General features: G+C 51.9%; 4 protein-coding genes across 4 annotated transcripts; 2 read left to right on the forward strand and 2 right to left on the reverse strand.

Moving 5' to 3' along the window:
- Positions 1-3,356: 3,356 nt before the first annotated feature.
- On the forward strand, positions 3,357-4,046 carry Triagg1_2022 (uncharacterized protein; the record flags this gene model as incomplete). Its single annotated transcript, XM_062896158.1, has 1 exon — positions 3,357-4,046. One exon carries the CDS (start codon positions 3,357-3,359, stop codon positions 4,044-4,046), a length of 690 nt encoding a protein of 229 aa, XP_062758878.1.
- Positions 4,047-4,298: 252 nt separating this feature from the next.
- Triagg1_2023 (uncharacterized protein) lies at positions 4,299-4,553 on the reverse strand (the record flags this gene model as incomplete). The annotated part of the gene is made up of 1 exon (XM_062896159.1): positions 4,299-4,553. One exon carries the CDS (start codon positions 4,551-4,553, stop codon positions 4,299-4,301), a length of 255 nt encoding a protein of 84 aa, XP_062758879.1.
- Positions 4,554-14,801: 10,248 nt separating this feature from the next.
- Positions 14,802-17,071, reverse strand: Triagg1_2024 (uncharacterized protein; the record flags this gene model as incomplete). Its single annotated transcript, XM_062896160.1, has 6 exons — positions 14,802-15,316; positions 15,371-16,080; positions 16,140-16,274; positions 16,328-16,488; positions 16,556-16,901; positions 17,007-17,071. The coding sequence occupies 6 exons, from the start codon at positions 17,069-17,071 to the stop codon at positions 14,802-14,804; spliced, it is 1,932 nt and encodes a 643-aa protein (XP_062758880.1).
- Positions 17,072-20,755: 3,684 nt separating this feature from the next.
- Positions 20,756-23,517, forward strand: Triagg1_2025 (uncharacterized protein; the record flags this gene model as incomplete). The annotated part of the gene is made up of 7 exons (XM_062896161.1): positions 20,756-20,820; positions 21,047-21,619; positions 21,744-22,262; positions 22,380-22,497; positions 22,563-22,642; positions 22,701-22,774; positions 22,838-23,517. The coding sequence occupies 7 exons, from the start codon at positions 20,756-20,758 to the stop codon at positions 23,515-23,517; spliced, it is 2,109 nt and encodes a 702-aa protein (XP_062758881.1).
- Positions 23,518-24,598: the final 1,081 nt, after the last annotated feature.

The raw sequence follows: 24,598 nt of genomic DNA on the forward strand, positions 1-24,598 counted from the left end.
TTGCATGAAGTTAACGATGCCCGGCCTTGGTTCGACTGACCCTGGGTACAGGTATGGAAGGATGGGACTCTTTGGGAACTGGTTTGGAGAAACATCTGATTGCCCCAAGATCAGACAATGGGCGGTCGGATATCCGAAAATCTCCCTCCGCTGTACCTAGTTTCAGGAACAGCCGCCCTCGCATATTCCTCCTCAAGCGAGACAGAGACAGAGAGAGCGCGCGCGTCAACATCCCAGCATCTAGCCGAGTTCCCTTACTCGTGCGCGCGGACCTGCTCAACTGGGCCATGTATCCCAGTACGACCACGGAGCTACCCCGAAAGAGGCGCGTCTCTGCGGCACCCGTAGGTACCTACTCGTCACGCCCTCCTTGTGTGCATGCTATCATTTCTCCCGTGTTGACGATATGACTTCTTTTGCTCTCATTGTTCCTCGCATAAAACGAACTAGTACACAGTACACTTCGCGAGGGAGGGGGCCCATTGTCGAGCCAGCTGACTCTCCGGCCCCCCTAGGGAACTTGTGCTTTGGTTACCGTAAGGAACGGGCTGCAGAATGCGGCGTCTGTGTCGTGAGATAGGGACTACGGAGTAGGTATACTGTATTTTGTTACAGGTTAAATACCTCTTTGCAACAGACATGGTACGATGGGAAGAACTGCCGTGTGGACAAACACTATTGAAACGGCTAAGACGGAATGTCTGATCCGCGGCAACTCTGGGCGGTTCGTGCGGCCTGATCGGGCGGGCGGCTTGGAGGTCTGTTCACGTTCCAGGTTGTAAGTCGTGAGAATCCATTCAGCCTTACTCACTCCATGCAGCAGTTCACCGCCATGACCAAAGCTCCAAGGGCGGGAAGAAGGAGGAAAAGCAATTGGGGAATCGCCCACAACTTGACCCATCTGTTTACAACACAATGCTTGGAGGAAATATAAAAGATGAATTGTAAATCGTGTTGAAAGCCTTCAATATTGCCATCCCCTTCCCCAAAACGCGGTCCCTACAAACGCGATCTACGTCTTCTACACAGACCAACTCGCTCTGCTCAGGAACCGCCAATCTTCTTCCCGCTAGCCCCAGGCACAGTCGCCTTTAGCCCCCTTGGATTTTCTAAACGTGCCCCAGCGTGTCTTGAACAACGCTCCTCCAACACCATCAAGCAAATCCTTTTTTAAAAAAAAATCATCGACTGCTGATGAACCCCGTGCAGCTCAAAGCCATTTTGCAATTCAACCATCCCAAAACGTATTTCTTATCGGAAGGGGTAGGCCGCTGTAGACACGTGGGCGTGAGAATTGGACGAAAAAAAAAAAAGGCCGCGCCTCCGATGTTCCCATTCTCGGCGTCGGCGACGATAGCCCAGCTGCGCCTTCAGAGATACCACACACACTCGCATCTAAACATGCTTCTTTGTTTTTGCGTTATTCCCGTTGATAATTCCCGATAACAAAAATTAAGCAATTTGGGTTCACTATTCAGAAACTGGCAGCTTACCTTTCTGCTCGGTAGGGTACCATTGTTGATAGGTACTCAAGCTCAAATCAGCCAGCCTCGTCTCACCACGACGCCCCCCTCTCTTTGCTCTCACGATGGGGGCTCACGATTTCCCTCTACTCGCTTGGACATTGCCCTGCATTGCCTATACTTTTCCGTGCATGTTATACTCCACACACCCTCTCCATCCCAAGCACAAAAACAGAGCATCCACGTAGTCTCGCATCTGCATCGCATCTGCATCTGCATCTGCATACAAAAATCGAAAGGAAAAAAAACAAAACCCTGCATCCTACGAATAACATGCTCGTACATCCCCTGCCCAAGCCGGTAAAAACGCCAAGAAAGAAGAAGAAGAAAAAAAAGTCCTACGCGCGTGTAGATACGAGAGTACATGTAGGCCTCAACATCAAGTCACACCGCAGAATCTCTCTCTCTCTCTCTTTCTCGCCTACCATGTCCCGTCCCAGTCCTACACCAAGAAAAAAAAAAAAAAGAGACGTGTAGCAATCAACGTTCCAAGCCCCCTCTCCTCACATGCTTTGCTTGCTGCACGTCGCTCATTCAACGAGTCTAATCCTAGCAATGAAAAAGAAACCAGTCAAAAATACACTACCCCAATAACAAAATTACTAAAAAGAAAAAGAAGCGAAGAAAAAAAGTGACAGAGCCAAAATTGCCAAGACCTATCAAAGACAAAGGGTCCATCGAGACTCGTCTCCCATGCTCGGTACCTACTCGTAGAGTAAAAGCCGCGGCTTCTCACATCCAGACCCACGCCAGCGAAACCTTGTGCACATCATGCACCGTACACATTTCACAGCTTATTTGCGCAAAAGAAACAGCACGAGTATAAAAAATCAAGAAGAAGCGATGGAGCACTGTTTGTTTGTAGTCATGATGTTAAAAAATCTTGCATTCTAATAAAACTATAAAAAAGCACGGGCATCGTTGGCCCAGGTGGTATCACTATACTAGCCAAAGAAAAAAAAAAGGATCCCGCATCGTCTATTCGCAAAGTCCAAGAACACAAGAAAAAATGATCCAAAAAAAAGTGATACTAGGTAATGCAACAACCTTGCGACCATGCGCAAGTATAGAAGTGAAGAAGGAAAATGAATAAAAGAAGAAGAAAAAGGAAAAATATCCGTTATCCCGTTCCCAAATTTGATCCGTCGTATATGCAACCTCCCGACGCTCAGCGCCAATGCAGAAATAAGACGATGGTAATAAAGACGTCAGTGGCTGTGCCAGAAGCCCCCAAGGAAGCCAAGGGAGAAGCAAGAAAAAAAAGAGAAGAAAAAGAGGCCACGATGCCGTGCCAAGGAAATACCAAAAGGGCGATAAAACCAAGGCGAGCTAGTCTCTCGACGGGCCCATCGTGAACCCACTTTCTTCTCAAGGCGAGTCTTTTTTTTTCTGTGTCGCTGCTCGGCATGCCAATGTTTTTTTTTCCTTTGCAAAAGGCCAAGGCTAGAAGCTAAGGCAGAGACCCCTGTCGCGCAGATGAACCGGTCGCACACAGCGCTTCTGGGCCAAGCCATTCGTCGCCTGCGGTTCGGCGCCGCCTAGCGGTATCCGTCTTTGTCTTGCGGCCCCAATAAAAAAGAAAGAAAAAATCGGCAGTGAATGGGTGAATGAAGCGAGTATCCATCTGGTAGGGGATTGCGAAGGAGGGCGACCAAGTAGAAGTCAAGGGGGAATAAAGGTAAATAAAATCAACAAGGTAAGCATCAAATGTAGGTAAATTTCATCGCCGTGGTCGTCATTCATAAGGCTTGTTCGCAAAGGTGGAGAAGGCAAAAAAGAGAGTCGAGGTTCCCAGTTCCCCAGAAAGGGTCGGCCGAAGCGACCTGTCACAAAATGACGAGGCGCTGTCGAATCATCGTCGCACCGACGACATGTGCCGAAATGCCGCAGCCTCCAATTGGAGGCCCTGCCTGCGGGCGAGGTCGCGAGCGCGCTGCGTCTGGACATGGAGGTGCAAGCGACAAGGCAGGCCAAAAGGGCCCTGCGCCTTGTGCATGGCCTGCGCCCAGGGACGCCTCGGGTAGCACCGCATGTGCTCGTCTCGAGCTGGAAAGACGCACGCGGCTCGAAGCAGAAGAAGCGAGGGTGCAAGGCTCGGTCTTTGTGCTCGACGCCAACGGCTGGAGCTCGGAAATGGCATGGCATTGCAGACATTGGAGACGAGACGAGAGAGGGCTCATCATTGCACATCTCACACATCATCCCATGTGGCCAGCGGCTGCTGCGGTCCCGGGAATCGCGAATCAAGCTATGCCGCATAGAGTGCTGACCGTTGAGCCGACACGCTGGGTGACGAATCGAATCCCATCATTTTCTGGGGTTCGGCAAGACATGGGGATGGGGATAAAGATAGCGACCCTCAACGGCCCAGCGCCCGCTTTGGTCGTCGATCCAGGAGAGCCAGATGCCAGGTTAAAGTGCCTGCGGACATCTGACCTAAGCAGTGCCAGTGAGAGCTCGACTTTGTGTCTTTTTCGACAGGTGATGGAAATGTTTTCGACCTGTCAAGTAGAGCGTGTGTAGATGGGTGGAGCGACGGATGCTGCTGATGACGGATTGATTCCATGCGGGTTGGGTCGGTGTCGACACTGCGAGAGTGCAAAGAGTCTTCCGTGTCGTTTCTATGGTCCATTTGAGGACATGCCGTCTATGATATGCCGTAATGCTCGCTTATTCCGGGAAAAAAAAGATGAAGAGTCATATAAAATACAACAGCGCAGTTGATAAGGCTGCGTTGTGGTGTGTCAGAAAGACGGGTGCTGGGGGATATCTCCTTTACTTGTATCCCACGAGCTTGGCGCAACGCTCGCAGTAGTAGAGGTTGTGTGAGATGCGCACCATGCCGGCTGTGCTCGCGTCGTCCGTCGTCGTCGTCTCGGCGGATCGAGCGCACCGCATGCAGCGCAGCACCAGCACCGAGGCAATGGGCCGAGGGTTGGAGTCCATCCTGGATGAAGACGAGGGGACGTCGGAGTCGGAAGACGAGGCGGAGGAAAAGTTGTGGCTGGCGATCAATGCGGCAGCGGGCATCTTTTGGCCGTGTGAGTATTTTGGTTTGGTTGTTTTCAGTTGTCGAGATATTTTCAGACAAGAGCTGAGAGCGTCGATGTTTAGAAAGAGCAGGCAAGCCGTTGGGTTTTATCTTGCGTTTGTGATTCCGAATCGGCGGGGTGGCTTGAATCGCCGCTTTGCAGGGTGCCGTGACTGGGTGCAAAGGGTAAGCTGATGGGTGAACCAGCGGGCTAAATGTGTATGCACGGACGGGACAGGCAATGGTGCACGAGGATGCTGTTTGTTATATTCTTCTCGGATGCTTTATTCCAGAATGAAAAATAAAGAATGAGAAATGAGTACGAGCAGTCAGAGCGAGTTTGGATGCAAGCGGTTCTAGTCGTCGAGAGCGGAGGGATGGGCCTTGTTTTAAGAAGTAGCAAAAGGAGGTGGGTTTATCCTACTGGAGGGTGTGGTTGACGAACGTAGGGCCAAGATGGATGGAGCCGGGGGGGTGTGTGGGAAAAAAAAAGGTACTTGGGTCGAAAAGCAAAAAAGAAAGGGTCTCCAGCAAGGCAACAAGAACAAGGAGGATCCACGACAGGGAGGGCGATCGACGATATGTCGGAGTTGCAAGTGACAAGGAATCTCGGGCATGGAGAGCGGCGCAAGTCACAGGCGGCCGGTGCGGGTTCTGCGGGCGTGTGGATTCGGCATGTGTCCAGCGACCGTTTCACCTTCTTGGGCCCAACTCACCCTTTTGCGTCGTAAATGAGCGTCAATGTGACTTTCTGTTGCGAGCCGTGGCTGCATAGGCGACTGCTGCGGTCTCAATACGTTGCGATGTCGTCCGATGTGCTGTGCTGTGCTGTGCTGTGCTGTGCTGTGCAGTGGAATGAAATGACATGGGCGGTTGGGTTGTTGTGTTGTTGTTGTTGTTGTTGTGTGCCCGTATCATTTGATGTCCTACACAGCAGGCAGGCATCCAACGTTTTTTTTTCTTCTTTTTTTTCTTTTTCTTCTTACCCTTTCCCTTCTGCTCGCCCGATCGCCGTTCCCAACCAAGCAGGGCAACGCAACAAGCATCCAATCCGTTACGAGCGCTGGGACGGTTACGAGTACACACAATACGGTATGAAGATAAGGAGGCTGAATACGGGATAACTGCACACTAGAGAGGGCTTAGCAGGCCAGGCCAGGGAGGGCGTGCAGCTGCAGCTGCAGCACAGCCAGCAAGCAGGGCAGGGGTGTGCATTTCGTTATAGGCATACGAGCATACACAATGCATATGCAGGATACGAGTTGCTTTTCCCGTCTGGCTGCTGGCTGCTGCTTGCGACGCCAGTCTTCAGGGCGCTGCTAAAAGCTCCAAAGCCACTTTTTCTGCGAGGGGCGTGCGTGGGCGCTGGAACCCGGCCTGTCTGGCATTTCAAGCGCTGGTCCACTATGAAGTTTTTTTCTTCTTGTCTTGTCTTCCTTTGCCCGGGTAATTTACACGTATGAGTAAGGACCAGGGGAACCATCCGATATCTGGATGCCCAAAGGTGCACGTTTTTTTTTCAATGTTTGTGGATACGCGACTGTCATCGTCTTTTTTTTTTTTTTTCTTTTTTTCTTCTCTGTTGGTGGACCTGACAGGGGACGCAAAAAGGCGTGGAACAAACCTGGAGGGCCAAAGGAACTGAACCTTGACCACAGCTTGACTGGCACCATTCTTCGCCTCATTCGCTAAGCCCAAAGCTAGGAAAGCTGTCAGCCGAGTGTGCCGTCGTTGGCCAGACAAAAGGCGGCAGGATTCTGGAGGAACAAGGCCAAGGCGTGCAACCCCGAGGGCCGGCCAAGACTCCGACGGACGAGCTTACTGTACTGGCAAAAGATGCATACAAAGTCGTGTGTGTCTTGGTATTCTGGCTGTTTTGGGGAAGCTTTGTCCTCGGTTAAGCTTCTGTCTCGCAACGCCGCCAGCCTTTGAGCCGCCCGGTCCGAGACCTGTCCGTCTGGGCTGCAATAAGCTGCGTCGTCCTGGAGGCTGTACATTCAAGTCAGGTGTGTGCGTGCGTGTGCGTGGACGGCTGCGAATACTACAGGCTCCAACATGTCCCGTCTGTTGATGCCAAAATAAGAACACGGAAAACAAAACACGCAGCATGCGAGATGTGACGGTGGCCAGACCAACCAGGAATGCCAAGTGTCATGCAGAACCGCTCCGTGCTTGTGCTTGCGTGCTGTAATTAGACGGACCAGTCGTGCATTTCACTCACGATGCGATGCGGGAAACCGACTCAAATTGAAACGCTCCAACATGCGAAGATGACATGCCGGTGAAGCTCGCCCATCCCTGTGGCTACAACGCAAAGCAAGCTAGGGACATGCTAGAGCAAGCCTAAAAGCATGAAAACGAGAGAGAGAGAGAGAGTGCAAAAATACGGTGAATGAATTGAGGTGATTCATCCAACATGCTCCGTGCTCAAGCTGAAGCTGCCCAACTCCACGGGCCAAACAAGCATTCAATCAATCCCATTTGCGGTCTCGAATGTTGAGACGCCGCGAAACGCCACCATGGTGGGATAGTGCCGCGTAGTCAAAACTGTAATGGAGAAGATTAATGCCCAAAAGCCACGCGTTTCTACTATACGCAAGACTCAAGAGAAAAGGGCCTCGGCCAACGGAAGACGGTGACCGGCAGACTCCGCCAGAGAACAAGACACCAGAGACATAGCATGATCCAGAGGTGCTCGGACGGTTTGAGGTGGATTTGTCCATGGAATTTAGTAGCAGGACCCGTCCACAGGGAGGCTGACGCGCAGCGGTTCTCAGAATCTCGGGTCGCACGACCGTCCGATGGGCCGGAGTTTGGTTCTCAGCAGATTCCATCGCCAATCATCACGATCACGGTGTTGCCACTCCCAACTTTGTTGACAGACCCTTGCAAACATTGGGCACGTATGTACGAAGTATTCCTCATCCGCAAAAATCCACATCCCACATCGGCTATCGGAAAACCCACGTGAGAAGAGATTTTGTGCATATGTCCAACGGGCAAAGGGGGACAGTGTGGAAAAAAAAAAAAAAAAAAGTTCCAGAAGGTCAGAGATAAATGAAAGGGCCTGATGGAATGGATATCCTCATCAAGATGAGGCAGCGAATCGGTGGCTTCGGGCTCCGTTTTGTGGTTCCCAGCTGAAAGAGGTGCGCTGTTTCGAGCAATTCCTCGAAATCTGGGCAAATGGGAAAATTGGAACTCCAAAGCCCGCGTGTTTCAGATTTCCGCGATGGCGCTAGGCTTGGAACTGTCATCCATTGCTCCATTCTGCCTTGTTGTGAATAATATCGGTGTACGGGGGCTGGAGTCATCCATGGATACCAAAAGCTCGGATTGTTGCATGCCTGGAGCATTGGAACATTGGAACTTGTATTTTCTTAGGTGCCCAGGTGGGTTTTTTTTTCTTAGTGGCATGCCAACTCGCTGTGCGACAACAGGTTACAGCGTGTCTCAGTTGCACTGACACAAACAGAATTTGATGCGGTGCCTAATACGGAGAAGACAAGCAGACAGACGGGTGACTCACCTCCGACAAAAACATCTTGACACATCCCCGCAAGGCGTCTGAATCATCGAAGCCGCGCTGACTGGCTGGAATCATCCTCATCCCATGCTTGCGTTCTGGTGCAGGCTGGCTTACGCACATATGACCGCCGACTGTGCTGTCTTGACGGTGTTGTAACTTGTACAGTAGGTACTCGCACGTCGTATTGGCACCAAGCAAAGACCATGGACAGCGTCCGAGACAAGACACTGCTAGTACCTCTTCGGAAACTCCCCTGGATCAGCAGCAGGCAAACAAGGCAAAGCAGGGAAACGAGCGAAACGGTGAGTGAGCCAATGCAAGGAATGAACCACGATGGCCCAGTCGCCCAATCCGCTTGCCCGTCGACGATGCAGGAAGCGGTCGCCTCCACGTCACCATGATTGCGTCCTCGGTTGTGGTTGTTTCTGCCACAGTACCTGCAGACAGACACGGGGGGGTCCATCAGCGAGCCCATCGGTTCCTTTGACGGGCCTCCTCCTCCTCCTCCTCCTCCTCCTCCTCCCCTTCGTCTTCGTCTGTTTAGCCAGCCAGTGAAAAAAAAAAAAGGGAGAAACTTTCAATGTCTCTCGCGAGAACTCGACAGTCAGCATTCGTTCTTCCTGCTCGCCCTCCTCTCGCAGTTAGCGCCATCGGCCGCTCCTTGATTGCCCTGCAAATCTCCGATCCCCATCCCCTTGGCAGAGGTTCCCAGTTTCCAGCCCAAAGCCTGTTTTTTGTCCTTGCTCGCAGCAGGATGAGAGGCCGTCGACGCTGAGTGAGCGCCGATTCCAAGAAATGGATTGATTAGGGCGGGTCTGTTCTCCTTATCTCGGTTTGTTACGTTGAATCGAAGCTCTTGTCCGTTCCATGGCCACAGTTCTCCGCTCCCCCTTTCAATCCCCCCCTTCATCCAGTCCAGTTTTCATCAAACAAACGGTTTCACCCTGGACACAACCTTCCGTTTCCTGGCAGAGCCGTCGTACGACGTGGGCTGGTTCGGCCTGGCTGATGCGACCGTTTGACTCGTCAGTTTTCATTTATCCAAGGCAGCCTCTCGGTCATGCTCTGCAGCTCAGTCTCAAGCCACCATGCGTGCCGTGACCAATCCGCCAAGTCATGCTCATGACACTGCCCTCACCTCGGCTGCAGTCATTCTCCTCTAGCTCATGTCTCACCCGTCGTAATCCCCAAATGGCTGCTGCCTTGTCACGTCTGGCAGCGAATGTCACGGCCAGATTAACTGACTGCCTTACGGGCTTATTGGTCCCTGATGCACCCGTGGCCCGTTCCACCAAAAAAAATAATCAGCGGCACAGTGCCGTCTCTCTCCCTTGTGAGCATCTCCGCACTGATCGTCGATTTCCAGTTACCGGGAGAAAGGTAGCTTGTGGGGCTTGTTTCGACTTCTCGTGCTTGTGTTTCCAGACAGACAGGACCCAGTCTTTGATGATTCTACAAGAACGTCAAACGCGTTTGATAAGACGTAAGAGATGCGTTGCTGCTGTGCAAGCTCCTCTGTTAATGCCTCGTGGGGACATGTCAGGCAAGCCTCTGCGTGAATGTGTAGCCCTTGGTGCTGCAAGCTAATCTTTCTGGCTGTCTGTGCTGTGCTTCGATCCCGCGATTGTCTCAGTGCTGCAGGACGAAAGCTAATTAGCAGGACGACAGCTGTCTCGCCTCTCGCCATTACGGAGTAGTCGTCCCGTCTATACGGCGAGGGGAGATTCAGCCGTCGATCAGAGCCAGCTGCCTTTCTCGATCACCTACCATAGTCTCGATGTGCAAATAGGCTTTCAGCCTATCACCAGGTCGCAAGCTCACGGAGCAAGTACCTAGCTTTCACGCCTCGCCACTTTCATCGCACCGATCGCAAGCGCCCTGCGTTGGGAATCTGCTGGTAAGCTGTACATCGTGAAAATGTAACCTTTTGGCCCTTGCAATCTCTTGGGCCAGACCCTTTCAACCCAATGGCCCTGCCGATATGCGGACATGTTGGACCGGCGATGCGACTCGGTGCTTGGCCTTGTGATCAGATTGAAAACACGGCGAGTCGTCATCCCATTGTGCACCTTTAGCTGCATATTGCCGGGACAATTTCCCTCCAGAGCACAATGTTGTTGACGCCGATGGGGGGGTCTGTCAAACCTCAAACCCACAGTCGAAGCCGTGTTTCCGGTCGGCTTCGGCTGGCCTCCGATATCGAAGCGTGGGCTAGCAAACCAAACCAAACCACCAGAGTTTCTGTCTGTCGGCCGCTGTCAGCTACCGAGCCATCGCCACCGCCTGTGCCTGTGCCTGTGCAGTGCCATCCCCACGATGAATGCTACTTCGCACCATCGGCCGGCGACGTGAGGGCTAGGCCCCGAGTCTTTGCTCTTGTTGGGCTGGCCCGGCCAAGCCGCGGAGACGAGGCTCCAGGTCTAGACTTGCCCAGGCCTTTCTCTCACTTGCACCATGCCGCCCCTCGCAGTCATTCGCCATGAAACCGCAGATGCAATATTCCACTTTCGCATACAGCCAGCCCGTCGTATTTCACAGGCCACCAATTCGAATTGCCTTTCAGCCCGTCCCTCCGCCAATCGATTGCCCGTGCTGATGCTGCTGCGACCCGGCTGCAGGTCTTTTTCCTGTGCGTAGGGTCGAGACCGACAGGGCAGCACCCAAAAAAAGCCACCCCTAAGCAACGCTTACTCCCTTGGCCGCTCGACTATTGAGAGCCATCCCGCGCTATCAAGCCTGCATCAAGGGACTGGCAATCAAAGCCATCACGAGGAGGACCCGACGATTCGAGACTCTCTGCACTGCCGACTCGCGACCCCGTTGAACCACCCTCCCCCCCTGGTCTGGTCTCTCTCTCCAGCCCGTGGTCTCAACGGTCGCGGCAATGTTCTAGGCCAGACGGGCTGGAGTTTGTCAGGCGATGTGATCTCGCTTTCCCGCCTCTATTGAGGATCCGAAACGTCGTAGCTCTCGGATTCGTTACGTGCCAATAGTCCAAAAGCCGCCGCCATTGGCTTGTTGCCGGCGCTTCCTAACCCTAGAAGGCCGGACAGAAACTTTCGCCAGCCTTCTAGCCCCAATGCTTATTTCCGTTGGTCAGAGTGAAAAAAAAGAAGAGAGAAGAAAGGGTCGAGAACCTCGCTCTGCTGGGACGGGCGTCGGCACGGCACACACTCCCACGCCCGTTTATTCAGATATGCGATATGGGCTTACATGGGCGAGGGTATCGTGGAGCTGACTACTCCGTGTACTAATAATAACGGCGGTTGTTTTACGGTATTTGATTTGAAGTTGATTCGACATTAACCTTTACGGCTAAGCAATTGAATTCCAACGAGGGCTTGGCCAGCCGCGCAACCAGCCGCACAACCAGGGGAGGCTCAGCAGCAAGTGGGAATACGCTTCCCGTTTGAAGCGTACCTTACATCTACAACAAAAACACCATTTCTAAAGACTTGACGGGTGTTTTGATACGCCCCAACTCTCTGAATCGGGCCACTTTCAGTGTAGGTTTTTTTCCTCCAAAGCGCCTCTTCGATTCGGTTCACACGGAGCGTCGTCAGACGATCGACGTGCGGGAGGAACAAAGGCTTCTCACTTGGAACTTTGTTTGTGGTTGCATGAAGATGCGCAACACGCCCTACGGCTCGCCCGGGAGAGCTGCTGTGCACGCTTCGAACGGCCCGAGGGGTCCCCGCTAAGCAGCTGACCTGGCCTTGCCCGGCTATATGCGAATTGATCCTACGACGTTTCTTTTTGGTTTGATTTCGTGATATGTGATTTATTTCACGTTTTCTTTTGTTGAGTGCAAGCGGCAGGGTGTTGACAGGCCCTGCAGTTCAAGCCGGAACGGCAGAAAGGAATAAGAAACCCAAAGAGGCGGTAACATATCGCGGCAAGTGTAAGCAGTAGACATGGGAAACCCCATCCGGATGTCAGCTTTCATAAGGCGGCCACTAAGAACGGCTTTTTTCCCCTTCAGCCCGGGGTTTACGCTCTTCGCTTGCAGCGGGTACGATGGCAGAGTTTCAGCCAGCCTGCGCGAACTGGGGGGATTCTTTTGGGCCACTTCGTCCAGGGTCTACCGAGGTCTTGGGGTTTTGGTCGGATTGGACCATGTTATTTCCAATGTTTTGATAAGAGTGACTCATTCCGGGATAGACTCTCTCTCTCTTCTCGGCTGCAGGGTCCCGGAGTGAGCGAACTGCGGCTGTGAAGTGGTGCAGATGTGGGGGTTTTTTGCCACTCGACTCTTTTTCGCTTGCGTGCCCGTGATTGTTTTATCTTTTTTTTGCTTAGAAGGTTTTCACGGTGGCTTTTTGATGAATGAATCCGGGAGGGCGTGTGTTATGTGATATGACATGACCCGGGCTGAGTAAACTCCGCTGAATCGTAAAATAGTAGTAATACATTATCCCATCTTGGCTCTTTGATGAGCTGAGCCGAGCCGTGGTTTGCATTCCTGAGAGGAATAGACTCGCTGACCGAGAAGGAAGCACAACAATACTCAAAACCCAACAATGGAAGAATGTTGAAGCCATTCCGCATATCAATCGACCGTATTATATCATAAAGCACCTTTTTTAGTTTCCTGCACGTCTTAATGGCCCAAAGAAGGATAATTGGAGAGATGTATATCGCCTTATGCAGGGACCCTGCGTTCCCGGCGGGCAAGTTTTAGAGTTTTTGACGTCTTACCGGGGTGATTTGACGGGAGTGTGTAGGTTGCTTTTTAGCTCGGGTTTTGTGTGTGGGTTCTTTTTTGTGATTGACTTTTTGGGTAGTGTTGTTTTTGGTCCTTGGCTGTTTGAGTTGAAGTTGTTTCTTTATGTGAGATTGTGTGTTGACGTGAGAGTGGTATTTGGGGGGGTTGGGTTGACGGGTTGATTGAATTGGTTGTTTTGGGTGAAGTTTGTTTGGGTGTGGTTTTGATGAGCTTTGAGGTTAGGGTGTTCGTTGCTGGCTGTTCAGGGAGAAGTCGAGCTTGGGATGTGTGTAAGTGGTGGATTCTTGGAAACAATATTCTTAACATACATGTGTATTATAAGAAAGGTAGTTCTGGGTGATATTCTGGAGCTTTGAGTAAAGTAAACGTTTCTTTACTAAGAGCTCGGAGCGTTCTTCTCATATATTCGGCGGGGTCATAGCTTCTACGCCGGCAGTCTATGTGCCAACAACCTCTCCATTGAACAGTTGATTACCGTTTTTCTTTTGAGTGTTCTTCCATGATGGATTTGAAAATGCTATTGTCGAACTGTACTGTACTGTTCATTTCGACCACTCCGTTGGTCTTTGATAATAGCTGACACGCGCGTCTTGGTGGCTAGCATACCCTATATCAAGGCTAATTCATTTGAGCTTGAAGCACGCGCGGTTCTCTTCCACGTCAATCTCACTGAGCTCGGATGCTTTGGCCTTGATATAGGGACGCCTCTGTCCATGGGATGTCTGATGTGGCTGTATGGTATCGAATGGCTATTTCACGGTCTGTCTGTGGATGGTAACTCGTGCTCACCGCCCTAAGCGCGGTAAACAGATGCGTCCAGGCTTCCGACATGAACTTACCATCTCTGTCGCTGATGATCGCTTTTGAAATTTCCCTAGTCTGCTCCGTCCGGGTCCATGTCGCGGATATTCTCGACCGCTGTAGCCGCGATGACGCAGGACCGTTTGCTCCGACTTCTCAATCACTTCCTTCATCTTGACGGAGACGTCCTTGTACCCTCCATTGCTTGGCTTTGATTGCGTTGGTCGTCATGTGTTTCTCCACGCACGCATACCCTTGAGCACACACCGTCTTCTTCGTTGAGCTCGAATGCTGCCTCCATCAGCTTCTCGCAATAGGCTTGTTCCTCTGTATCAAGGTTAACCCTCAATGCATACTACTGTGCACATTAAAGTAATGTTTCGTCTTTCAGTTAACCAAATTGATCTGTTTACCATTTATCGAATCATTATAGCCCTTGAGGTGTTTGTGTGTGGAATTCATTGCTTGTGGTCGAACTTAGCTGGAGCATCATATAAATTACATCTCGAAATGAGTAAACACCTAAAAACTGGGTTAGATAAATTTCCAAGAATATCCCCATGTCACACTGAATAACAACATCCAGGCAGAGATGAGAAAAATATTTCTGCATTAGGGTTTCCATCGACCTCAGCTCGCCGACTGGCGCCATCTTCGCAAGACATAACCAACACAAAGTCAACAAAGCCAAGATCTCGTAATTGCGTTGAAGGCTGGCTAATAAGAGATTAAAACATCAGCCGTATTGTAGGTAATGAATTACTCATTCTATATATATAATAGTCGTAGAAACATCGATAATGTCACTCGAGCTCCAAACATCACAGCTGGGAACGTGGCTTCATTATGTTGCTTTACCCTAAGCCAAGACCCATCAACTCTATATCACCAGACACACCCAACTCGCAGTGTGGTAGAATAATAACATTTAAACGGATGGCAAGTTGTATAACAGGTTACAGTATGCCGGGGACATGGCAAGCACAAGACGCATGGTGAAATATTAAGCATAAACTCTCATTTCTGTCAATAGCCATTACTGCGTTGCATTACTCTTATAATACATTTCAACCGTCATAACACATGAGTCTTCAAATACAAAAAAAAAGTGGTATCTCATAACTCGAACCATCTCCATCCATCACATCCCCTTCTGTTACGCCCCGCCGCGAAAAGATCCACGTCTAGTAATTAAACGCTTCCGCTATCCGCCAGCTCCGCGTTCTCATTGTGGTAGAGTTGAGGGCAGGGGCCGTTCTTCTGGAAGAGTACATATCTCTTGATCCACCACGGCAGCACCTCGGTGAGTTGGTACTGTGCGTGGCGGCGATCCGAAACACTGAAGACGTAGTCGAGCTCCTCAAGCGTCTTCTGCTTCGTCTCCGGAACAAAGAGGAAGATGAGAGCCAGAGCAACCAGGTTAAGGCCGGCATAGAAGCTAAAGGCTCCGGTGGCGGTCATGGCGGTCAACATTCGCGGGAATGTAAGAGAAAGAACGGAAGCCCAGAAGTTGTTGGTGGCGACGGCCCATGACATGCCAATCTCACGATGGGACAGAGGGAAAACTTCTGCAGAGTACATGAATGGGACGGGACCCTCTCCTGGCGAGTAGAAGGCGGCAAAGAGGTAAACAAAGGTGGCGACACTCGCAATTCTGGGAGTGCTGTTGACAACGTCAGGCTGGACGAGGTAGCAGAGACCGGCAGCTGTGTGGATGGTTAGCCCAAAAAACTCTCAACTCGATGGGACATGATACGTACTAAGAAGAGTCCAGAACATGTTGGGAAAGGTAAAGAGCAAAAGGGCTCGTCGACCAAAGGTATCAATGGTCCACACGGCAGGCCAAGCAAACAAAAAGTTGATCAAGCCAAAGCCGAAACTCGCCCACAAAGCAGTGTAGTCGGAAATACCGCTCTGCTTGAAGATGGTGCTCGAATAGAAGGAGATGATGTTGATGCCGCACATTTGCTGGGCAATCATGACAATACCAGAGGCCCAGGTTGCGCGCCTGATGCGAGGAATGGTGAAGAGCTCAACGAAGCGCGTGAACATGTTGTTGGTTACCTTGAGACCGGCCTGTTCCACGAGGAGCACCTCTTGGTCCAAAAGACACTGGATGTAGTAGAGATCTCTGGCGGCCTGGATGGGGGTGTTTCGAAGTCTCAGGAGCGATTTCCAGGCCTTCTCGTGCTTTCCCTTCTTCATATACCATCGAGGACTTTCGGGGCAAAAGTATGTGCCAATGACCAAGGGGACGGCGGGAATGAACGCAGAACCAAGCTGGAGGCGCCAAGCGATATCGCCGACTTTACCAACAGCCAAGTTGGCGCATGTTCCCAGGAAGATACCGAATGCCGTCCACACTTGCCAGGACATGACAAGGCCACCTCGAATAGCAGGGGGTGCGTTCTCAGCTGAGAAGACGGGGACTGTCACTTCCTTCAAACCCATACCGATACCGAGGAGCATACTAGCGATGGAGATGTGAGCAATTGGTAAAGAATAAGAGGTCGACATCTTGTTACATACCGACAAGCCGCAAGCTGTCCCCAAGTCTGGGAGACGGCCATGCCAAAGGGAGCGAGGAGAGAGAAGACTGCGCCAAGGAAAATGGTACCTCGACGGCCGATCCAATCGTTTAGGGGGTCGGAAATCCATCCAGCGCTAGAGATTTCATTAATAACCTATCCGTTAACAAGTCATGGCGGTCAACGTACAATAAGCAGATTGTGATGTAAGGTAACGAGTTGACGAAGCCGATGATCCAGCTGTTCTTTGCGCAATCGCCGGCGTTGGCGTCGGGGCCACAAGATGAGCCAGCATTGTCGGGAATGCCGAGGGCAGTGGGAAATGACAAGTTGGCACCGTTTGAGCCCGTCTATGAAGGGAGTTAGAGAGTGAACAAAAGAGAAGTATCGTCACTCGAGCGCTTGTTGACGACTAACCTGATCCCAACCTTGGATGGCAGCAGCAATGGAACTGAGGCCGATGGTATAATAGAGAGCCCATGGGTGCTTCCACCGATGTGTCACCTCCTCTCTCAGAGCTTGCTTCTCGTCCTCTTCAATGTCCAGGCTCTCAAAGGCGGCAGGGTTCTGTGCCACGAGGGCACCCTTCTCGAGAAGAGGGAGGATGTCGTCAGGCAGGCCTTTGGTCCTCTGGAACTCTCTAACGTTGGCGAAGAGAGTCTCTCGAGGAATTCCTTTGAGGGGGTTGCGGATTTCACCCTCGAGGTTGTCGGTCAGAGCGGCCAGTCGCTTACCCGTCTCTCCAGGGGAGTAGTCGCGAGCCCTATGGCAGAAGCAGCGTGTTAGTCAACCCCAACGACAGTGAACAAAACACATGACACAATGCATGTCTGGCACACGGGCGAAGTGAGGCTGCAGATTGACTTACATCTTCTCATCGTGCTCGGGATAGGGCATCTCCGTCTCCGCGGCAATCTTGTCGTTGGCTGCCATTGTGCTGTAGCCACGTGGTATGCCGGCAAAGCCAACGATTCACACAGACTGAAACAAGAGATGGAAACAAAGATTGAGACGAAAGTCAGAGCTACTGCCAGGTGCCCATTCCACAAGAGACTGGTTAGAAACAAAGCTGAGCCCTGCATGCGTTGGAAGGTTTCATCAGCGGTGGATGGGCGAGGCCCTCGATATATATAATGCCGTACGGAACAGGCCCGGATCAGCAATTGGCAATGCCAATCTCTCCCCATGGCAAAGGTACATCTCCATGCCATCAAGAGGGGACCCCATTTTGCAAAAATTTTGAGGGGCCCCAGAGCATGGATGGATCCTCGCTCTCAGCAGGTTATGGTTATAGTTGGCTGGTTTTGGGGGGAAAATCTGGAGGATTTGCTGCTTGGGGTCAAAGTTGCTTGCGGGCGGTGGAGAGGGCGAGAGAGAGTGGCTTCGGCTGCGGCCCCCTGCACCTGATCATTGTGGAGGGAGAGTTTAGTACGGGTACAAGCGAGGAGAGTCATGATGATGTGCGAGCGACTGAGTCGCACTGCGAGGCTCTAACACGAGGCATCACGGAATCACAGTCTCCATGGGCGGCAGTTGGGCCAGCTGCCGTTAGCCCCGGAATCCTGCTTCAAGTAACTCGATTCATCCAACGACGACGCCAGCATGTACAGCCGGAGGATTTCGATGTCACAGAATCGCCAGGAAGGGGCAAGGCTCACACGAGGCGTCGAATGGGGGAGACGCTTGGCTCCAAGCCCAAGAGCACAGATGAGGCTAGTTCCAGGCAGCAGAATAAAAAATGGCCAGGGCGACGGAGCACGAAGGCGTTGAGCTTGTTTTCTGTGACAGTGTGGCGCCGGGTTCAAGAGCGGTTTGGGTTCTGGAAGACGGAAAAGAAACCGTTGTGGTTGTGTTGCCTTGAAACAGACGCTGGAAACATGAAGCCATGACTAACATTGAACATGGGCAGGCTGGGTGTAAGCGGTGTTGACAACAGGGACTCAAGGCAAGGTTAGTAATTCAACGTCGTAACTAAGCACACGGGTGATAATGTACCATGTATGTAAGGTGGTATTGCGAAGCGTATCTGCCATGTAGTGTATACGAGTACAGGCTAATGTGTGGTGCACCCCAGATGGAGATGGTCTCAACCCTCGACATGACGGCGGAGAGCGTTTTTCTCTCTCTCCTCCTGCTTCAGCGGAGTGACCTGTCCCTTCTCTACTGCACCCCTTACATGGCCCGGGTGGCTGCTCGGTGGGCCTCGTCCCATGCATGCAGTCTTACAAACGGAAAAGCAAGTAAGTGAGCTTTGACTCGGGTATTGTCCAGCTAGAAGATGAAAAAACTTGGACTTGGGGGGCCCCGTTGGCCGTCAGACGAAAAAAAGCTTGAGTTTGTTGGCCGCGCGGGTGGAGATGAGCCCACATACTCAAGGGAGCATTAGAATTTGACAAACAAGATACGGATCCTTGCGCGCGATTCAACGAACAGAACCGGCAATCGGATGCGACGATCTTGGCCGGTGATGGCTTCGCATCTCGTCACCAAGCAGGAGGCCGTGGTCAGCCAAGGCCTGTTAGCGTTCTGTGGGGTGTCACATGTAACCCCAAGTTTCCCGTCTGGTTGACGGCAGAAGCGAGAGGGCTTACGGGAAGATCCCCCCCTATGATGGATGAGACACGGCTGAGGAGGACTGAGAGAGAGGCTGTTCAACATCAACATCGTACAACGCCTGGAAGACGGACGGCAGTGGGCCGTTGGAAAAAAAAAACAACAACAGACGGATCCAGACTCTTGGTAGTGACTAGGCAGCAGTTTAACAGAGGGACAAAACGGGCAATGCGGGTGAGTTTTTGGACGCCATGTGGCGACCTTCTCTCCAGCTTTCTCCATCTTCTCCGTACTGACTCCATCTCCATTCGGCGGGTTAGTCTGGTCAGGGCAGTTTGGGGTTGGTCTTTGTCATGGACGAGGGCCCGTGTGGGCGGCCATGCCGAGTTGAAACGGCTGACCAAGGGACAATGCAGTCGAGGTATATGATGATACGGGCTCGTATATACGAGTTAGTACCGTGTTGCTGGAGTCGTACAGTGATGGGTATATGAACGGGATGCACGCACTGCTCACTTCAATTGTGCGAACAGTCTGGTCTTTACTCGTATTAAACTAGCAGATGCAATTGAGCTTATTTTTTTTTGCAACGGCGCACATCTCCACGATTTCTCGGACTGGCCCGCTCACACACAAGACTCACATCCTACTGGGGGACATCCGCGGAATCCGCCCACGTTCGAAAGGGGTACTATCTGTCATTGAAACTGAACCATTCTGAGTGCGACCCCCAAGAATGGCGTCACCTGACTTTGGCAGCACTGTTTAGTCACATCGTCAGATCAGATCCCCGACTTGACAGCTTGAGTCCAAGAGATCCGACGCTTGGCCGTGAAAGCGGCTCAACTTGGCTCGCAACCTTGACGCCAACGCCACACAACTCAGCACCGTGTGTATGAAACAGGGCTTTAGTCTACATGCATATCGAGTCTGCCGGCGCGGGATAACGTTGAGAAACGTTGCGAGCCCTGTCCAGTCTGGTTCCAGTCCTGCCCAGTTGGGGGCAAAGGCCCGCGGCAAAAGGAGATGAAGCTGCTTCGCAGTTCCTGGATTCGGCACTGAGGCAAGAGCCCGGAGTCTGTCTCAGATGCACGATGCGCGTGGGAATCACATCACAGGCAACATGACTGGACGACGGTACGGCTCAGCGGCAAGGGGGGCATGCTTGGATGACCAGGACGATGGGCAAGATGCAGCACGGGAGGCGGAAAACTCGGCTCAGGACAGCCGGCGATAAATTTAGCAACCAGGACGTCTCGTCTTGTCTCTGTGCGCATTACGTGCAGATAATAGCCGCAAATCGTTCCCGACGGACGGAGACGGGCAGCCTCTCCGGATAGGCGTTACATACATGTAGTATGACTGACTAATTACCTACATGGCATGGCATGGCATGGCTGCGGATCGCTCCGTGTGTTCCATCGTCGACTATCTTGCCAATGTCGAGATAGCCTCGCCCCTCGGCCCTAGGAATCGGCACCTGCGCCGCCGAAAGAACTTCTGAGTTGCGACGCAATCCTGCTCAAAAGGGACCGCTCGAGGGCCGCAAGGAAGCTGAGGATGTAACCATTCCCTTGATAAGTTATACCCAACCCAACACAACGCAACACAACACTGCACAACACAACACATACTCCAACATGGTACTCGTACTACTACTACATACTATGGCTGGCAACTCGTAATGCCTGCCCGGAAGACCGGCATTCGGCATTCGGTAAGGCTAGACTATCCCGATTTTCCTCTCTTCCTTGCCCGTCACCAACTCGACGATGCTCGGCCACGACAAAGCGGGTTAGCACGTTAGCCAGGTTACGTGTATTTTAGATGTTTTGTGCACTGTGAACCTGAACTTGGCTCGGATGACTTGACCCGTGATGGCCCGGCTTGCAGTATCAAACCAAACCAAACCAAACCAAACCAAACCTGCCGCTCCCCGATCCCATCCCAGCCAGTCTGCTCCAAACCTTTCCAGTTCTTTGCTAGAGGCCGGCGTCTTGGATGTCGTGTTAGTGCGCCTCGACGCGATGCCCACGAGCCTATAGAGTAGACAGACAGACCACCATGACGGAGCAGCCGCCGCGTCCGAAGCAGGCCGCATGCCTGGTGTGCCGGCGGAGCAAGATCAAGTGCGATTGGATGCCCTACGAGGCAAAGTGTAGACGCTGCATTCACCTCAACTGCGAGTGCATCCGCCCCGAGTTCCATCCCGGCCGGCAAAAGGGCATCAAGAAGCAAGCTCTCTCTCTCTCTCTCTCTCTCTCTCTCTCTCTCTCTCTCTCTCTCTCACTCTCTCACTCTCCAAAAGACAATATCAGATATAGAACAAGAACCAAAACTAACCCCCTAGTGAAGCAAGCGGGTCGGCCTCGACAAGGCCCTGTACCAGCTCCAGCAGGCCGTCAAGCGCGTCAAGTCGGGAGAGGCGCGAGGCGCCGAGGAGCGAAACCTCGTGGCCAGCCTGAGACGGCTGCTGGACGACGTAGACGCCAGCGAGGATGCGGCGGAGCACTCGTCGAGGCAGGGCTCGCGGAGCAACACCCAGGAGGAGGACGGCGAGGGCGAGGGCGAGGGCGAGGGCGGCTCGACCTCGAGCGGCATCGACGACGACGGCGACGACGACGACAACGACCGGTCCATGGCCGACTTTGTTCAGCGCACCGAGGAGAGCCTGGCCATTGACGACGCCGAGAACCCGCTGCAGCTGCTGGCGCGCGCGTCCTACTTCCATCCCGGGGACCGTCGTAGCCGGAACTCGCCCCAGAACCCGAAGCTGCACGACTCGTCCTCGGCCAGGCAGGATCCCGAGTCGACCAAGGTCCAGCAGTTCTTTTCCCAGGCCAAGGTGAAGCTCGACATTGGCGAGGACTTGGACCCCGTGGATCTCGGATTGGTTACCATGGACGAGGCTGAGTCGTTGTTTAACTAGTAAGACATTTTGTTACCTTATCCCTCCCCCCCTTGTTTTGTGCAGAAAGAGAAAAGAGTGAAAGAATGAGAGAGAGAAAGAGAGAAAGAGACACTATGAAACTCATGATATGACTTCTTGCAGCTTTTATTCCAAACTCGTACACACACGGTGGGGACTTTCTCCTCGAGTTCACACGGCGGCTTATGCCCGTAGCCGATCTGCGTTCCTCTTTACCACGGTCATGGCCGCGTCTACGCTCTTCATGCCTACTGCAGGGCCCCTCTCCAAGAGGCTGTTTAACCATGTCAAGATGCTGGCCCAAAAGGTGGTCAATGACAAGTACAAATCGGTCGAGATCGTCTTGGCATTCATGACCCACATCCCTTGGATATTCCCGGGCGATCACACCATGGACGATGAAACCTGCATGTACATTTCCATGGCGACTACCATTGCGTTTGATTTGTCTCTTCACAAGGTGCTGATGCCCATGGACGCCCTCGAGTCCTCGACGACGGTGTCCAAGGGCGAGTGTCTGGATCCGCGGATTGCTCTTGCAATCGATGGGTTTCCAGATATAGACCCGTGGTCAGAGCAGGGGCAGTTGTTGCTGCGAGCGCGAGAGAGATGCTACATCTCGCTGTTTGTCGTCGAGAGAGGGTGAGTGTGATTTCTTTCTCCTTCATCACCTTCTACCTTTAACCCGAGGCTCGTTTAACAACTGACTTTTTTTTTTTCATTTTCTTCTCTCTTCAGAATGGCTTTGGCCCGTGGTAGACCTTTTATGATCCCGATTACACGAAACATCAAGGATTGCGACACCTGGCATCGGTCTCCCATCGCGGATGAGCAAGACGGCCCTGTGGCCTCCATGGCTGTGATGAGACGAAACTTGGTAGGGCGATGCAATGCTTTTACATCTTACCCTTGTTGGTTTGTCATTTTGCTTACTATTAGTAGGATGGCCTTTTCAATACAGTCCGGGCGCTCTGCGATGGCTCCCAGACCAGTAACAGTGACGGATCACTGGTAGCTCGATCGTATGTCTCTTACCCCCCTCTTTATTACAAGCATAGTCTCTCTAACGTAATTGCACAGAATACAAAGCGCTATAGAAAGATTTTTCGACCAGTGGCTTGCGGAATGGGGTTTGATGATTGGTTTAGGTCCTGGTAAGTTGGCCAGGAGTTTGAAGAAATCAAAGAAATGCCCACCTGCTGACCTCTGAATCGCAGAGCGTCGCCTGCCCCCATATGTCGACATTCTGGTCGCGCATACTCGCCTCTCAACGTACGGACGCATCATCAATCACCCAACAGCTCCCGTCGAGGTTCGCATCTTCTTCCGAACGGCCGGGTTGTCAGCTGCTCTCAACGTAATGAGGGCCGCCATCCAGGGAGAGTCGCAGCTGCAGTCGATGCCGAACAACACCGCCATTATGATTTCTTTTGCCGCGTGCTTTGCCTTGAACATTAGCGCGTATGCCCCCGACGGGTCAGGCCTTGCACCGAGCATCAGACGGTTAATCGAAGAGGCCATTGCTGTGCTGGACCGGATTGGAACCGTCACTCCACATAGAAATGGACTCTCTGTCCTATACGGCAAACACCTTCGGCACTTGCTGCGGATATCGGGCCCGACGACCAAGAGCAACAGGCCGCCCAAGGCACAGAGGACAACGCCCTCGTCGTCGGAGCCCATTCAGGACACGCCCCCGGCCCTGCCGAGCAGCTTCATGGACCAGCAGATGCTGTGGCCGGACATGGTTCAATTTTCCACAATGTCGGACGACCAGATTGCGCAGGTGCTGAACCAGCCGGGCAACGTGTTTGAGCCATCCTTTGGCAGCAACATGTCGTGGGAGGACATGAACAACTTTGACTGGCTGAACTGGCCGGCTTTCAACACGAATTAGCGAAACTTGGGGGCAATCGGCGAGGGGCTGGATGGATTTGGTTTTTTCTTTTTTTCTCTTTTTTTTTTTTGGTCTGGGAATTTAGCGAGGGTAGGTTTTCTTTGTTTCATGTTTCAATTGATCTGTAGAAGGTGAAATTTAGTAGTTTAGAAATCATGATTGAAAAAAAAGGCGTTGGACGGAATGATTTGGCAGCCATCTCTTCTTTGTGAGGCCTGCAAAGAAAATAAGAACAAACAAAGAAAAGAAAAAACAATGGCCGGGAATAAAACCAAAGAGTCGCAACGGCGCGTCAGCCGATTTCCAAGGCAGCGGGACAATATATATGTACATGTAAGATTGGCGATCGAAGTCTTGGAAAACGGAGAATTTCAGACAAACTAATCTGATAGGTACGGATAGATGAGCAAGTTTAAAAAAAAAAAACAAAAATCGTACGATTCCACAAGCAATCCGACGTAAACTGCACGTGGTTCCCGGGACATGCCCGAGCCTTTGTTGAAGATGGGGATTTTCGTGGGGCGCGGGATCGGTACTCAGATGTGTGCTCCGCCTTGAGTGCCGTGCTGCAGCTTATTCTTTCTTATCTTTTGTTTTTATGATTTTAGTTGATGTCCCGGAACTGTGGTGCCGTGATTGTTGGGTATTTTGAAGCTACCTGAATTGTTTGGTGTTGGTGATGGCTTGTCATTGGATTGTTTCTTTGTTATCGACGTTGAAGCTAGCTATGAAACTAACATAGTCATAGTGCACTATTTACTATTATTATTATGTTGCAGGGTTTACGGAGCTTGCATAATAAACGCTGGTCTTGTCTTGCGGTTGAGAAGCTGAAACATCAATGTTCAATGTCAGAGTCTTTTTGTTAGGTAGCCAATAGCCGAGGCCCGGCGGAGCGGCAATCGGATCGGCGAGTGGGTAATTTTCTTTGGGGTGCAATTGGAAACCTCCATTTTACTCCGGTGAAGCTACATTATTGATGTCATGTTTGCCTTTGATCGGGGAGGGAATTGAAAGGCGGATTCCGGGATTTCCTTGATTGTCAGGGATTTATATAAGAGAGGAGAAGGGACGTTGAGTG

The sequence above is a fragment of the Trichoderma aggressivum genome (genome assembly GCF_033847375.1).
Source record: "Trichoderma aggressivum f. europaeum strain CBS 100526 chromosome Unknown scaffold_005, whole genome shotgun sequence".
Taxonomy (NCBI): domain Eukaryota; kingdom Fungi; phylum Ascomycota; class Sordariomycetes; order Hypocreales; family Hypocreaceae; genus Trichoderma; species Trichoderma aggressivum.